The sequence below is a fragment of the Esox lucius genome, chromosome 5, assembly GCF_011004845.1.
Source record: "Esox lucius isolate fEsoLuc1 chromosome 5, fEsoLuc1.pri, whole genome shotgun sequence".
NCBI lineage: Eukaryota > Metazoa > Chordata > Actinopteri > Esociformes > Esocidae > Esox > Esox lucius.
The window spans coordinates 5,031,066-5,046,037 of record NC_047573.1 but is presented as its reverse complement, the minus strand read 5'-3'; the positions used below and the strand labels follow the sequence as shown (position 1 = coordinate 5,046,037).

Below are 14,972 nucleotides of genomic sequence, written 5' to 3'. Positions count from 1 at the left end.
GTTGGTGTATTGATGGTTGATTACAAACGTGTAACACTTCCCCTGATAGGCCTCTCATTACAGCTGTGTTTATATGTGACGCTTTGTATCAGCTGTATCAGACAAAAGACACATTGTGATGTGATGTTCCAAGTCTTAACCGATCCAGAGCAGGCCACATGCTTGTGGCGGGTGTAAACTTGGTTAGGCGGGGTAGTAGAGGGTCTCACGCCGCTTTGTTGTACATTCAGGGTGCAAACGCGGAAGGTTCAAGTTATGGCGCTATTGGCATGTGAAGCCGATGTTACTGTTCTTGCTAAATTACCTGTAAATGTCAAACGGTCTGTTTCTAAGAAGGATCTGGATTGAATCAAGACTAGACTCATACACACATTGGTAATTGTTGATTAAGCTGACATATGCAGGAGTTGGTGTCAATGGGAATTTGGGAACTGTATCTCTAAAGCCCTGTTTATACCTGCTGTAATCTTGTCGTGATTTAGATTTTTTAAGTACATAAAATCTGATTAAAATAAGATCACACTGACTCTTTTAATGGTGTATACTTTCGGGCACTGTCATAATGTTGAAAACATCAAGACAATGGCAGTATACATTATAAACATGGCATAACAGCCCAAATGCCAATATCCACGAGATGGAAGCAAATCTTGACTTCGGACTAGTTTCATACTGTACGATAGTTTGGGGAAATATCTCCAGGACTAATTGCAAAATTTTAACTTTGAAAAGTAGATGGTTTTCGTACACGCATGAGTCAGTAACCTACCCTAAAGCTTTGGTACATTACATATGTATCCGGAAGTTATCCCGAGCGCAATTGAAACATTAAAGGTAATTTCCAATTGAGCGCATATGCAACATTTACGGTGAATGCCTTCTCCGTGAACGCGGGAACATTACATTTCAATAGATATGAATTGAATAGAGCCCTAAGCCTACATGCTTTATCTGTCTGACTTTTAAATTGTCTAATTAACAGGGTTTGAAAAGCCATTCAAGGTTATTCGTTTGATGCGATTAAAATTGCAACCACAGCACGCAGGCACGAGTTTTTTGGGGGTCTAATTGTATAGGCCATTCTATCGAAACATATAAGTTATATTCACTTACGTTAAATGTATTAGTCGTTTTTCTATATTTATTTGTATTATGTTTTAGTTAAATATATCTCCGCCTGAATAAAAGTTTGTTAATGGGATGGTTGTCGTAATGTTAATGCCCCTAGTCTCATATCCATTTCTTGATCAAGCTTTACGCACAGAGAGATAATTCATCATTGAGTTAAGAGAAATCTTACGAATGAATTAGGTGTCCCCCAACAGTAGCCTTAATTTACATATTGCCTGATATCGCAAGGGAGACATACCTGTAGCCTACCATTTATTTAGGCCAAATAAAATAAGAGATTTTTTTTTTGGTTAGTCTACAGTAAATCTTCCACCTATACGTAAAACCAATTCCATTATGCCAAAGTCTAATTATGCTTGGTTTGTGGGCAGTTATATCGCGTGAAGGCATGAGGCTACAGAATACTATAATCCGTTAACTACTGAAGATTTTTCTCAAAGGTTTGTTTAAACCAAATAACAAACGTCTTGCCAAACAAAAAGGTTAACAGAACCACAGAATCTAAACGACTTTTGTGGAGGTTAGGGTCTCAGGTAGGCAATCCCTGCCTGTTCGCTTGTGTACTAGCCTACTGTTGATTACATTTTTTTTCATCTACGTTTTATTTTGCCGAATATATTGAACACCTTCCCGTGTGTTTTACACTCGCTGTGACATTGCAAACGCACCATAAATCAAGGACTCATAGACCCACTTTAGAAACCATGTAGTAGTCCTTATTTAGTGGATCATTTTCATCAAACCAAGGGTGCCGTGTGGATCCAAACACTATATTTATACAGCTGGTACTATACCGACTACTCATTGTCAGAGGGACAATCTGGGAATCAAACAAGAACATGAATCAATGCTGCATATGTCACCATTCTATTTTAAATCCAAAGTATATGCCTACCAAACGCAGGTTTACTACACAAAGCATCTGTGCAGATTAAAGCCCTGCTCTTCAACTCGGTTAATTTTGCATTATTGAATTAATACGTTCTATGTTATCTCCCCGTAAACGCTGAAAATGTTTTGGCATGTCTTGTTTGTTGACAGGTCACTTGATTAACTGTCAGATGTATTGCAAAAATGTGGCTTAGGCCTATGCGTTGGCTGTGCATGTTAGACCTTTAAGAAAGATCAACTTACTAAAAGGAAATGGGCAAGACCATTTCAATCTATATAGCTCTACAACTTCAAAGCCCCCCCACCCAGCCCCACCCCCCGAAACACACACTCTCTAGACCTTTCTCTGACAGTAACATTCTCCGCGTGGCCTTCGCTTACTGTTAAAACATGCACGCCTTAACAACCTTGCCAAAACGCCGCCTATTTTTCCTCCTTTTAATGGTCGTATGCCTTCAAGCTGCCTCTCTCGCTCTCCGGCTCTCACACTCCCTCTTCGCATTTTGACCCGCTAACCTGGCCCCACCTACGTAATTACCGCATCAGAGACGGTGAAATTCCTCCAGGTTATTTTGGATAAATGCGACTCTAGGCGCTACACGGAAATACCGCGCGGTAGTAATTATCATGCCATTACAGTTGTGCATTCAATTACGCCGTGATCAAATGTGACACGACCCAATATTTGGAGCGTTTCAACGCTGCACGTCAAAATACGTTTAGTCTCCCTAAAGTAAGAAGTAGGGTTTCAATGCAGGGCTTAAATAAAACACTCCTAAATGTAAATGTGTCCCTGTAGGCCTAACATGATTTATTTTTTTACTTATTTAATTATTGGATTCCTTTGCTTCCGTTCACCCTGTTAGGCATGTACACTTCCAATTAAATATAACCCAATTAAAATATAACCCATAAACAAAAGTGAGACTTGCTTAAATAAACAAAAACACGAATCCTACACGAGCCAAAAAGCTTTAGATAAATATATCCCGCAGAACACACCCCTGCACCTGCTAAAACATTTAAATAACTGAAATTGGCTTCGAAGTGCTTGACTGGGGTACATAGGCTACACTTACATTTCACATTTTCCACAGCTGGCGTATCTACACCACCAAAAGTTATTATTGCCGCGTTGAGTTGTAAATACATCAACCAAAAAAAAAAAAAATGCAATTCGGGTCAAACAGAATCCACTAAGAAATATGATTTAACGGGTCTTTATTGGATGGATATGTATGTAAGGGTGGTCGCCTTGATACATTCAACATTTCACAGGCATTTAAGAAGTGTAGATCCACATTCTCTCAAAATGATTTGACTCCAGCGTTAAGTCTAGTCCTGCTGTTAAAATAGCTTATACGTCCAATATCACTATTGACAAATGCCCAAGTTGTCTGTTTGAAATGTTTTGCTTTCAAATATTATTATTTTTTTTTTGAAAAATCTTTACCCCTGATGCAAAACATGTTTTGCATTTATATCTTATTTAGGATTTAATTTACTTGACGTTTTTCCATGACATTTCAATTTGTCAAACATTTCTTTTCTATTAGTAAAACAGTGTATATAAAAAAAATTGAACTTAATGGCCAATTCGTTCTCTTTGGAATATTTGCAAAGATTTACATACAGTTCTTTTCAAAGTTCTTATTAAACAATTTCAAATCCAGAAACACCAACTAAATGGGGTCACTGTAACTGACCCAAATACATATATACATATTTCAGCTCCTTTAAGTTGCTGACTAAAATCTCTTTCGTCCTAAAAATAACACATTTCAGAAATAAAAACTATACACGATTTGATTGGGGATCATGATTGGAGGTAAGCAGTGCGCACACCCAGTGCCCAGTTCCGGGGAAGTGCGCGGATGGGTAGGTAATCCTCGTCATTCTAGAGACTTAGGAGCGCATCAGGAGAGGAAGGACTGTAGTGGTCATTGTAGTTTGGTCGAAACATTTGCAAAACAAGTCCAAAGTTTATAAGGTCATCCAAGGGCGTCTTCAAACATTTTTATATTGACAAATGTAAAGACATCTTAATGATGTCTGCAGCTTTCTCTCAAGTTGTTCTCATTCTCTAGCTTAAAACGATGGACTTTTTTTTTTTTTTTTTTTTAAATAAAAGGAAATAGTCCAATCAATTAGCAGCTCTGTCCAAACTTACTTTTTTAAAGTTAATATATTTGTAATTTTTTCTCTTCATAAATCAAAAGGGGAAACCAAACAGGTAAAAATATGGAAAGGAAATTTAAAAAAAAAATAAAGTAAAAAAATAAACCAATCACATGACATGGAACCATCCACGAGTCCCTGGTCTTTGTAGTCCTCACAAGACCTGGAACCTCCAGGAAGCCTGGTCTTTGTAGTCCAAGCAATCACTGGCATTGAAGTTGAGTTTCCACGAAGAGGCCGCTGTCTGCTCTTTATAATCCAGGCAGTCTGAGCCATTGAACGCCAGGCTGGAGCCTCCGTAGGCCTGGTGGTGGTGATGATGGTGGTGGTGGTGGCCCGAAGACTGGCCGATGTGGTGGTGAGGGTGACCGGTCATGGACGAGGCCGTCATGGGGCTGAGCTGGTGGTGCGGGTGGTGTGAGTGCATGGGGGCCAAGTAGGAGCCACAGTCCACACCGCTGAAGTACGGGCCCGACGGAGCGGGGTTGTACGACCCGTAGCCGCCCGTCTGGTTGTAGGACACTGGGTAGGACGAGGCGGCCGAGACCGACCCGGAGACGGACCGCTGCATGCAGGAGGCGTTGGGCGGTGGCCCCGGGGGCTCGGCGAGTGGCGGGGCGGAGACGGGCGTTACCGGGGCGTTGCCTGGGGAGATGGCAGGACTCCAGATGGAAGAGACAGTGCTGATGGAGGTAGAGGTGTTGCTGAGACCCGCCACCCCTGCATGATTGGCAGACGAGGAAGAGGAAGAGGAGGAGACCGCGCTTGAGACGGCAGGAGGGGTGAATTGACCACTGCTCTCGGACCCGGTACTCTCCCTGGCTGGAGACGACTTCTTCTTGACCGGTCGGGCCTTGATGCTGCTTCCACTTTGCGCCTGCTGCCGACACTTTGCTCGCCTGTTCTTGAACCACACCTAGGACCAGACCAGAAAGAACCAACCGTTAAAACACACCTAGGACCAGACCAGGAAGAACCAACCGTTAAAACACACCTAGGACCAGACCAGAAAGAACCAACCGTTAAAACACACCTAGGACCAGACCAGAAAGAACCAACCGTTAAAACACACCTAGGACCAGACCAGAAAGAACCAACCGTTAAAACACACCTAGGACCAGACCAGAAAGAACCAACCGTTAAAACACACCTAGGACCAGACCAGGAAGAACCAACCGTTAAAACACACCTAGGACCAGACCAGAAAGAACCAACCGTTAAAACACACCTAGGACCAGACCAGAAAGAACCAACCGTTAAAACACACCTAGGACCAGACCAGAAAGAACCAACCGTTAAAACACACCTAGGACCAGACCAGAAAGAACCAACCGTTAAAACACACCTAGGACCAGACCAGAAAGAACCAACCGTTAAAACACACCTAGGACCAGACCAGAAAGAACCAACCGTTAAAACACACCTAGGACCAGAACAAATCATCCTGCAAACCATTACAGCCACACCTTGAACCCAAAAAACCTAAGTCGTGCCAAGAGTCAGCAACCCAGCAAGCCACCACGGAGACTGATGCTTTCACAAGACATTTGTAAAAAAAAAAGGGGGGGCACTGAGGCTCCTGGAACAACATTACAGGTGGGAAATTGGTGTTATTAGGCGTCATGTTAATTTCCAGCCAGGCCAGTTCCATGTACCTGCATGGGTCTCCAGTTTCATTCGTCGGCCGGGGCCCAAGCAGCACCATCATCCATACGACGGGTCACCAAGAGACCCGGTTCAAAGTAGTGCACTAGCTAGGAGACAGGCTGCTACCTGGGAAGCAAGGCCCAAGGAGACACCACCAGGATAACAGGCTATAGAGTTTCCCCTTCAGAGCAGGGTAACTCTATAGCACTGCGAGGCGGGATGGCGTACAGCTTTGTTTCACACACATTCTGAGAATATTTTTTAAATGTAGCAGAGGGGTTTGCAGTTGGTGTTTCAAAATAATTTTCTGGAATATGAGTAGGGTACAAGAGTATTTGTGAGAGAGCCTAAGCTATTGTTTATTTTTAAACAATGTGGAGAATTTGGTTTCACATTGAGAACAATAATAATAAATAATAAGAATTTTAAAAAAAGTTTCCTTGGTGTCAAATTCATGCCTAAGCATCCCATTAACGGTGAGCGAGGCTATTGAACAGTGTTAGAGACAAACACAGTATGTAAACCTAAATGTCCTGTCAGCTGTGAGCCTTTGATGGGTTTTCACATTCTATCGCAACACTGGACCACAGTCAATTTTTATATTGAAAAGTATTGAACCAACAACAGATCAGAAAGGCCTCCATTCCACAGGCCGCGCTTTGCCACCAAACTTCGAAGCCAACTTTGACTTAAGTGTGGGGGGAGGGTTAGTTACAACAACGCTAATCCTCGAACAAATCCATGAGATTTGTATGAATCGGGGAAACGCGGTCTACCAAGATGTGGCAATGGAGAACAGTTGCGCGAGTGAAGTGAGAAGGGATGACATTTTACCTGTACTCTAGATTCCGGAAGGTTAATTTTCAGTGCGACCTCTTCGCGCATGAAAATATCCGGATACCTGGTTTTAGCAAAAAGAGACTCCAGGACGTCCAACTGTGAGCGCGTGAACGTTGTGCGCTCCCGACGTTGTTTTCTAGGCGTAGCTGAAACGGAGATATATTGGGTTAGATATATACAACTCGAAAGAGTTATTTTTTTTGTGAGACCAACATTTACACATGTAAACATTTTACCACTTATATGAAAACCATTAATCACAATACCGAGCGTAGTCATTTTGTGCTACTAGACAACACTGAAAATTAATAGGACAAAATTAAAACAACTCTAATAAGAACAAAAAATAATGTCCATGGCTACGTTCTCACGTGTAAACCATATTTACTACGCATACATCCACTTTAAATTACACCTATCGATGTAGCCCATAACGTCAGAATTAAATAATTTTCGTGTAAAAAAAATTATATCCAACATTTGGCGTCCCCATATCCATACGTCACCTAAAACATACTGCAAATATTATTGGCTAATCACTACATGTTGTAAAGGAGTGTTAGTGCAGCCGTACAGGTTATACATCCATGTGAAGGAAGACGTCCGGGGGTTTGAGCCCCAGGCGCTGGCCATTGCTTAGGGCTAGCCTGAAATCCAAAACCTGTTCTGCTTACATCCCTCGTTCACAAACACGTTTGGCATGACAAGGTGGGGGGGATTGGCTGGCTAACCGGTAGTACCCCGGCTAGCACCGGGCTGGTATGAGGCACTTATCGTCCCTACCTGGGTAGCCCACAGACGGATGCAAAAGGTCCATGGCGGCGCCACTGAGCCCCAGGCCGTTCATGCCGTAGGGAGGCTGTTTTAGGTATGACATCATGCTAGAGGCAGTCACGGGTCCCCCCAGATCTTGCCAATAGTTCGATTTGCCCCGATGTTGCAGCTTGACGGGTGAGGGGCCCGATATAAGACACTGTAAAAATATAGGTACATTTCACACACGATACGGAAAATGAACTACATATTTAACACCAAGTTAGATTCGAGTCCATTAAACACGGACATGAAAACATATAGGCTGTAGGTCACAGTATGGATTTGGAGAAAGTTACATTGAATCATAGGCTGTTAGTTACATTGTTTTTAAAAAGGTCGTGTTAATCATAGAAAAATATTTCAATTTGTATGAATGCTTTATATGCCCAAGACACGATAATATTTAATTGATGCCTTTGTTTTAATTGATGTGATACACCATATTTTAATTTTGAGTGATGCACTGGGTATTTTCAAAACTTCAGTGACTTGGCCTACACGTTTTTCTTAAATTAACTCGCATTTGGAATGAGACGTTCAAGTGTCACTAAATTGTTTTATTACTGGTATTTTGATTTTTATTCAGTGATTTATTTTGTCTGCATCTGTAAACTAAAATATACACGAGAGTACTCCCAACTATAGCTAATAGACTAAATCATAAATAGGACAGGCCTAAATAATGTACATTAAAATTAAGTTTCCATAACCTCCACAGTGTTCATGTAATTAGACGCTATGATAGAATACATTTAAGTTATTATACCGACTGATTTTTTAAAGAGGGTTGAACATTTTGTGAATATGCATGACTTGTTTCACGAGGGCTCATTGTATTGTATTACTTAAAACAACGTCTTAAATACGTATAAAATGCAATACAAATTGAGACACTGTTTGCATTTGTTCTTCATTTTGTTGGCCGTTTTCAATAACCCAAATTCACCAACTCCAAAATAAAGTAAAATTCACTACCCATGTCTGGCCTGTAAAGCAGATATTTAATAATAATAATAATAATAATAATAATAACAATAATAACAACAACAACAACAACAATCTAAATGTGTCGTTTATCTTGTTTAATGATTGAAACAACAGTTTTACCGTTGATTTAATGTGTACCCCACTTATATTCGTTGGTATTCATTAAGCAATATCAGTATGAGTCCTTCATTCGTGTCCTAGGTGGTCAAATGTATTTGACAATCCCACAAATGGAGAACATTTCCTGGTACTTATATGTCGATATAAGTTAAGCTTTGTTGCTATGAAGAACCAATTCAGTTTGAGAAAACGGACCGGGTAAAAGAGAGTTGACCCTGTGTGTCAACGTGAGTAGGCCTCGTTTCTCCACCGTGGTTAAAACTTAAATGACCGGGCTATAAACAACTATTATTTGTGTGCTTATTCTACTGCAAAACAAATTAACCAATTCAGCTGGAAGGGGCAACGTGGAGTTAGTTATTTTAACAGACTAGCCTAATTAAACTGTACAGTCCAGTTTGATTGTGGACATTTTAAACATTTTATTTGCCACTTAAATGTTGTAACTGGCATGCACAGACTCCGTGTGGACTGTACACGCAGAAAAATAAAAGTTACAAGGCATCGTAAACGATTGGAAACGCTTCTCTTAACCCAGATGAGAACCTGGCCCCGTGCTGTGAGAACAAAAACCATGTTCTTACATCTGTGTATTCGGACATTTCTGTTCTTAAAAAGTACATTTACAGCCCTTGCCTAGCTTTAGTGATTTGAAAAGGCGAGATCTTCGTGCAAATGACCTCAATTAGAATTTAGATCAGTCCTCAGGGGAAAGCATTTCAGAAGGGTCCTTATCGGCAAAATAAATTAACAAAAACACGCCTCTCCAATTATCTACTAAGTAGTTTAGACGTTAACGGCCCAATCGCTCTCCACCTCCCCAAAAACGCACGTTTCATTTAGAAAGAACAAACAAAATAATACACTTTCGGGGGAAAAGTAGACGACTCCTAAAACAAAAAAACATTAATAGGTAATTCATTTAAGATTCGACACAAGGATAAAAGTAAAGCGCATATCAACTACATTAACACTTAAGCCAAATAAACATATCGTAAATATATTGTCACTCCATCCAACACTTCACAACTATGGATAGTCTTGGCAGATTGAAAGGTTCGGTTTCAAACACAGGACAAACTAATTTACGCACCAAGAAAAAGAACAGAGAAACTGTCCAACTTCAATCCCAACAAAAAAAGTCACTTACCTTTCTTTTTCCTTCCTGTCCCCAAACCTCTCTCCTTTAGTCGCCTGTTAGAGGCGACCAGGCGAACGAAATATGCCTATCCTCCAACACCGAGGAAGCCTGGCGGTTAACCCGACGACAAAACACTCAAGTCGGCAAAAAGTCAAAAACAAACACGGACTAAACTGCGCATTACGGGGAAGAGCAATACCTTATACAAGTTCTCACTTCACACCCTGCACACGACTTCTCCTTTCCCTGTAGCGGTCGATCGGAGAATGGTTTCCGGGTTTTTAAAAACCAAATAAATCAAACTAATTTGCTTAGCCTTGTATTGGTGTCTGTCTTTCACTATGTTAAGGTGATTGCTAATGTAGACGGATGGAGATTGATCACCTTCCCACTACCCTGCCTCTCTATGAGCCTAGGACACCTGCCGATCCGCCCACCCTATCCAATCACTGCACATCCTCTCTCTGACAGACAGTGAAAGCGGCCATTCAGAGTTCCGAGCTGCTGTATTAGCCCCTACCCTATCGTTTGAGGACAACACAAAGCCCGAGCGTCCCGACAAATCGTGAAAAGGCGAACATTTTCCAGACGGACTGACAAAGTGACTCAAACGACCAGTTTTGGATGTCTGCTTTTCTAAACAAACCAATTTTGAATGGATAAATAGCCTAACGCAATTTGGCTGATATTACCAAGTTAGGAGACAAATAAGAATATGACATAAAATATAAATAATTATAATAATCTTATATAGGCACAATTCATTGTATATTACTAACTTTAAAACTCTATTCATCTTCGTTATATGGGCAAAAATAAACGGCAACATTTTTAACAATATTAGGATAAATAAATGTATAAATGTTTTAATAAACAAAATGAGATTCTAATTAAACCAGATAAGAAATTGGTTTAGTTATTTTGGATGTAATTCGACGTTCTAATTATTTACAAAAAGACAAAGAACAGGCAATCACAAACAGAAAAAAAATAGGGGGAAAAATACTTTTGTATAATAACTATATTTCCTTCGGAGTGGCGGTGCCTAAAACATATGTTCAGGACATAACGTGCATTTTTTAACGGAGCTGTTCCAGAAGAAGCGGACAGTTCCGTGGTTAGGAGATCAAACAACACAGAAAACCCTTTCCCTCAACAGAATTGACCGTTGAGAACGCTATAGCGTGCTCTAAGTTTTCTTGAGAAAAAAATCGTAAGTTCAATACATTTCAGGAATGTCTTTTAATAGGGGGAATATGACGTCAATAAAAGGGAAACAGTTAAATTTATCCATTTTCATTTTTATTGTGACCTCGATCTCATGAATATGAATGAGTTCTAATCCCCCACTTAGAATTACATTTCAGAATGGTCGGCGTTAAGTTTAATAGGGATAGACCTCCAACTCACACACAAGACATGTCAAAGGAAAATAAAACTCCGCCGATTCAGAAAAATAATTTTGATCAGCACATAGTGAAATAAAAAGAAAAGATCCATTCTCGAGCCCTGAAATCAAATCAACTAATTCCAAATCTCACTTTCCCCCTTTCGTAAAGAAATGCTCCCTACAAAATACTCGTAACAGAATATCATGGTGAGTGCACTGTTGCCATAACCGTTTGTCAAAGGCTCCCGGAGTAGGAGATGCTCGCGGGACGTTAATAAGAGCTCGCTTGGCCTCTTTTGTTGATCTCACAAAATCAACTCATTTTGTGGCGCGAGCTGAAAGCGAGCTAATGTTCAAAGCAAGTGACCGCCGTCTGTAAGAACGAAATTACATTTTTAGGCCTATAGGGCCAAGCAATCAAAGACATGCTTTAGGTCCCGCTTCTATAGCCTAAAAAGTCATCGAGGAGAGCACTTTATAGAAAAGAACTAAGACGCCGCTGTGAGTGAGCCCAAGCCGCATCAATGGTCTGGAAACGAAGAGAAGGAACTAAGTTATTTGTTGAGTTGTGTGTGAACGTCTATACATGCATAGTGATGTAGGCCTCCATCGGCCCTGGTGTTATTACAACTCGAGAGGCAGAAAGAAAGGGGAGAGGGAGGGCCCGGGCCTTGAACATGGCTCCAGCCCAGTAAATTCCATCACCTATTCAAACAAACCACAAACTATAGGCCTATTTCATTGCCTATATAGTAAAATCATCATGCAACAAATATGGTACTCCACACAAAAGTTACTTGCATGACAATTGAGCCATTTTCTTGTTATTCCTGGTGTTGGTTGAGACCCTCAGACAAACCAGAACAAGTATCAAGTTATCAAGTTGCACCAACCTTTTGTAATAAGAGTATTTTCTCTAATCCCAAATTGCAGTCGAATTTTCTTAATGCTGAGCTCGTAAAGCCTAGGATTAGGAAGCGAGGGAGAGGAGGGGAAAAAGTTTTGTCCCTTTAGCCGGCAGGATTGGAAGAGTAAGGGCTCGCGGATGTTGTCGGTGCTTATTAAAACGTTGAAGCATAAAATACGATATTGTAAGAACTCAGCTCGAGAGGCGAACGGTGTGCTAGGTAGGGTCCCTTGGTACATTTTTCGACGCAGGGAGGGATAATTCAGACTGGCCGACCAGTTCTCAGCACCTGCAGGTGAGGCCACAGACTTCAAAGTCTCCACGAGCCACAATACTCAGGAGATAATCCGCTCGCGCTGCACAAGAAGGATTCTAAAGCTCCACGCCACCCGGCTACAGAGCGCCAATTGCTGCTTTTTCGCTGCGCGTATGATACTTCAGTTTTATTAATGGTGAAATGTGCATCATTTTTATTAAAACTATAGTAATTTTGGTCGGCGGCTTGGCTTATTAAGGATCACAAGGCGACCATGGTACCCACGCAGGTAGGAAATAATTCCTTTTATTTTTTTGTTGGAAAGTTTTTGGAAAACCAAAAATATTTTTTTTAGAAGAATAGGCTAGAATTTATTTTATCCCATCATCTGGATTGATTTTTCTTTTGTCGAGCCTTTTGAAAATGTAAATAAACATAACACCATTAAAAAGGTACTGATAAACTGAAAAATACAAGCACATTTCAGACTACAATTTGAAAAATGTGAAAAGTGTTTTCTTGTTTGCTAAATTAATACAATAAAAAACGGCCTATTTGGCCTACTCTATAAAGGGAAATCTTGACTTTATCCTGCACTGAAGATTACTATTCACTATTTTCAAATGGGAATTCATACGAAGTGTTAAGCCTATCAGTGAAATAAATGTAAACGGATAAATTAAAGTTAGGCTACCAAACACGTATTTTAAAATAACGTCTTTAGTCTAAACGAATATTCTCACTTAAGAGGACACATGCAATCTATACGAAACAAATAGGCGTAGTTTGTAAACACATTCTGGATATATAAATGCCAAACATAATTACAGCGTAGTGCCATGATCATTTTAGACCATCACAATTCCATTTAGATCACTCTCACCATGATGCAACGGTAATGCATACAATTATTACAATCATACCCCTCTCCCTCCCTCTCTCTTTTCTCTGGGATTTGTTAAAGCAACAAACAAATGTCCTTCACCGACCAGGGTGTAATCGTTTGTGAACGCCATTACGCCGCGCAGCTTTATTCAACAGATTATAGCAACCCGTGATAACTGCAGTATAATACTAACTAGAAACAAACCGCCTTGGGGGACGTAATATGGATGTACAGTCGGTCCCAAGCAGGGAACCGATCAGCAAATTAATTGGAAAGTATTAGAAAGGCCAGGGAGGACGTCAGCTGTCAAAACCTATTTTCTTTATTTAATCGCGGATGGATGAGAGAGAGGAGAGAGGGAGAGGAAGGAAAGAGATTTGTTGCTGCATTTGACCGTGGCTCAAAAACCAACTCACGGTCTCCAGCTCTGCTCCTCTCCAATTCAACTACAAACCACTGCGTAAAAACCAGGCGAGGGGAAGAGGGGCAGCATCTGCTCTCTGTACAAAGTGATTTGTGCTAATCTTCCTCCAAGGAAAAGGGTAGGCTACTCGGCGCCGAGCTCAAAGAAAACCGGACGCAAATACTAATTTATAAATACGCATAAAACGCAGGGGAATTAGGCAGAGATGCGTGTAATAAGCATTGCTAAACGTGCAGCTCGCCAGTGGATGCAGTCATTGAAATTAAAAACACTTTTGTTGGCCTGTTTCAACGAACAGCACACTGGCATTTGAAACAGCTTTTCGGAGTGTTTGAAACTTCTTTAAACAAACCGACAGAATTCCATAAAAAAGACCACAGTTTGAAACAACTCACCAGGCCTAAAATCTAGAACACGAATGTAAGATAGGCTTTATCAAGTAAATGTGCTTGATACTGTCCTTCATTGTTGGAGTCCGGGGTATTTTAGGATTTATATACACTGGTGGCTTAACACAGGCCCAGTTATACACCCCCTCACAAAAAATAAACACAATAATAATAGAATATTGTCCTATTACACCATTGAAATACGTTTTTTAGTTTGTTATTTCTTCCCTAAACCCGGGGATATGTCCAAAACGAATGGACAAATAAAAAATAATGATCTTCAGTAACCACATTTTCTATATATTTTGTTCAGATGCCATAATATTGTTTTATGCCCAAAACACAATGCCATACGTAGTTCACTTGCCTTTCAGCCTGCCACAGTAGATACCACCAGTGCTCACCTAAAATAACTATAGGTTTCTCTGGGTCTTGTTCACCTAAAGCATCCTCTTTCCTATCACTTACCCCTGGCCACTGCTGTTCTCACATGTCCTCATTCTGGCTCATCTGGTAGAGGTGTAGCATGTAATTAGTTTGAAGTTAAAATACTGATAAAACAACTATTTCTGGCAGTAGGAAGCATTTTGTCTTATGTATATCTTATAGGTGCACGGAATATGTTAGATTTGGGGGGAAAAATGACAATAACTTCATATTTTCTGATATTTCAAAATAAATAGTTTTTTTTTTATGGGCAGCAACAATGTAGTCAAACTATGTATTTCATGTTAAGATACTTTTAGGATTGAAATATTTTTTGTTATCATCTTATTTGTAAAGTTGAAAGATAATAGTTACTACACTAGTATATAATTTCAAAATAATAAAATGCTATTTTTTGAACGGGGGAAAACGGGCAAGGACTCAATGTAATGCTAAGATGTGAAAAGATTAACAATGACCCGTAGCTTCAGCGACTGTCTAGTTGTCATGACGAATTGCATAACATGATTTCTAGATATTTCT

At 40.3% G+C, this 14,972-nt stretch overlaps 1 protein-coding gene across 2 annotated transcripts; it reads right to left on the bottom strand.

Annotated features, from left to right (window-relative positions):
* Positions 1 to 3,226: 3,226 nt before the first annotated feature.
* On the bottom strand, positions 3,227 to 10,141 carry otx1 (orthodenticle homeobox 1). Of its 2 annotated transcripts, XM_010867638.5 has the most exons (5): positions 9,951 to 10,141; positions 9,761 to 9,859; positions 7,471 to 7,660; positions 6,682 to 6,833; positions 3,227 to 5,116 (listed from the first exon to the last, which is right to left on the bottom strand). In XM_010867638.5, the coding sequence occupies exons 3-5, from the start codon at positions 7,565 to 7,567 to the stop codon at positions 4,355 to 4,357; spliced, it is 1,011 nt and encodes a 336-aa protein (XP_010865940.1). In that variant the 5' UTR covers positions 7,568 to 7,660; positions 9,761 to 9,859; positions 9,951 to 10,141; the 3' UTR covers positions 3,227 to 4,354. The 2 variants fall into 2 exon arrangements, with proteins under 2 accessions (XP_010865940.1, XP_010865932.1); XM_010867630.5 differs by having other exon boundaries at positions 9,761 to 10,141.
* Positions 10,142 to 14,972: the final 4,831 nt, after the last annotated feature.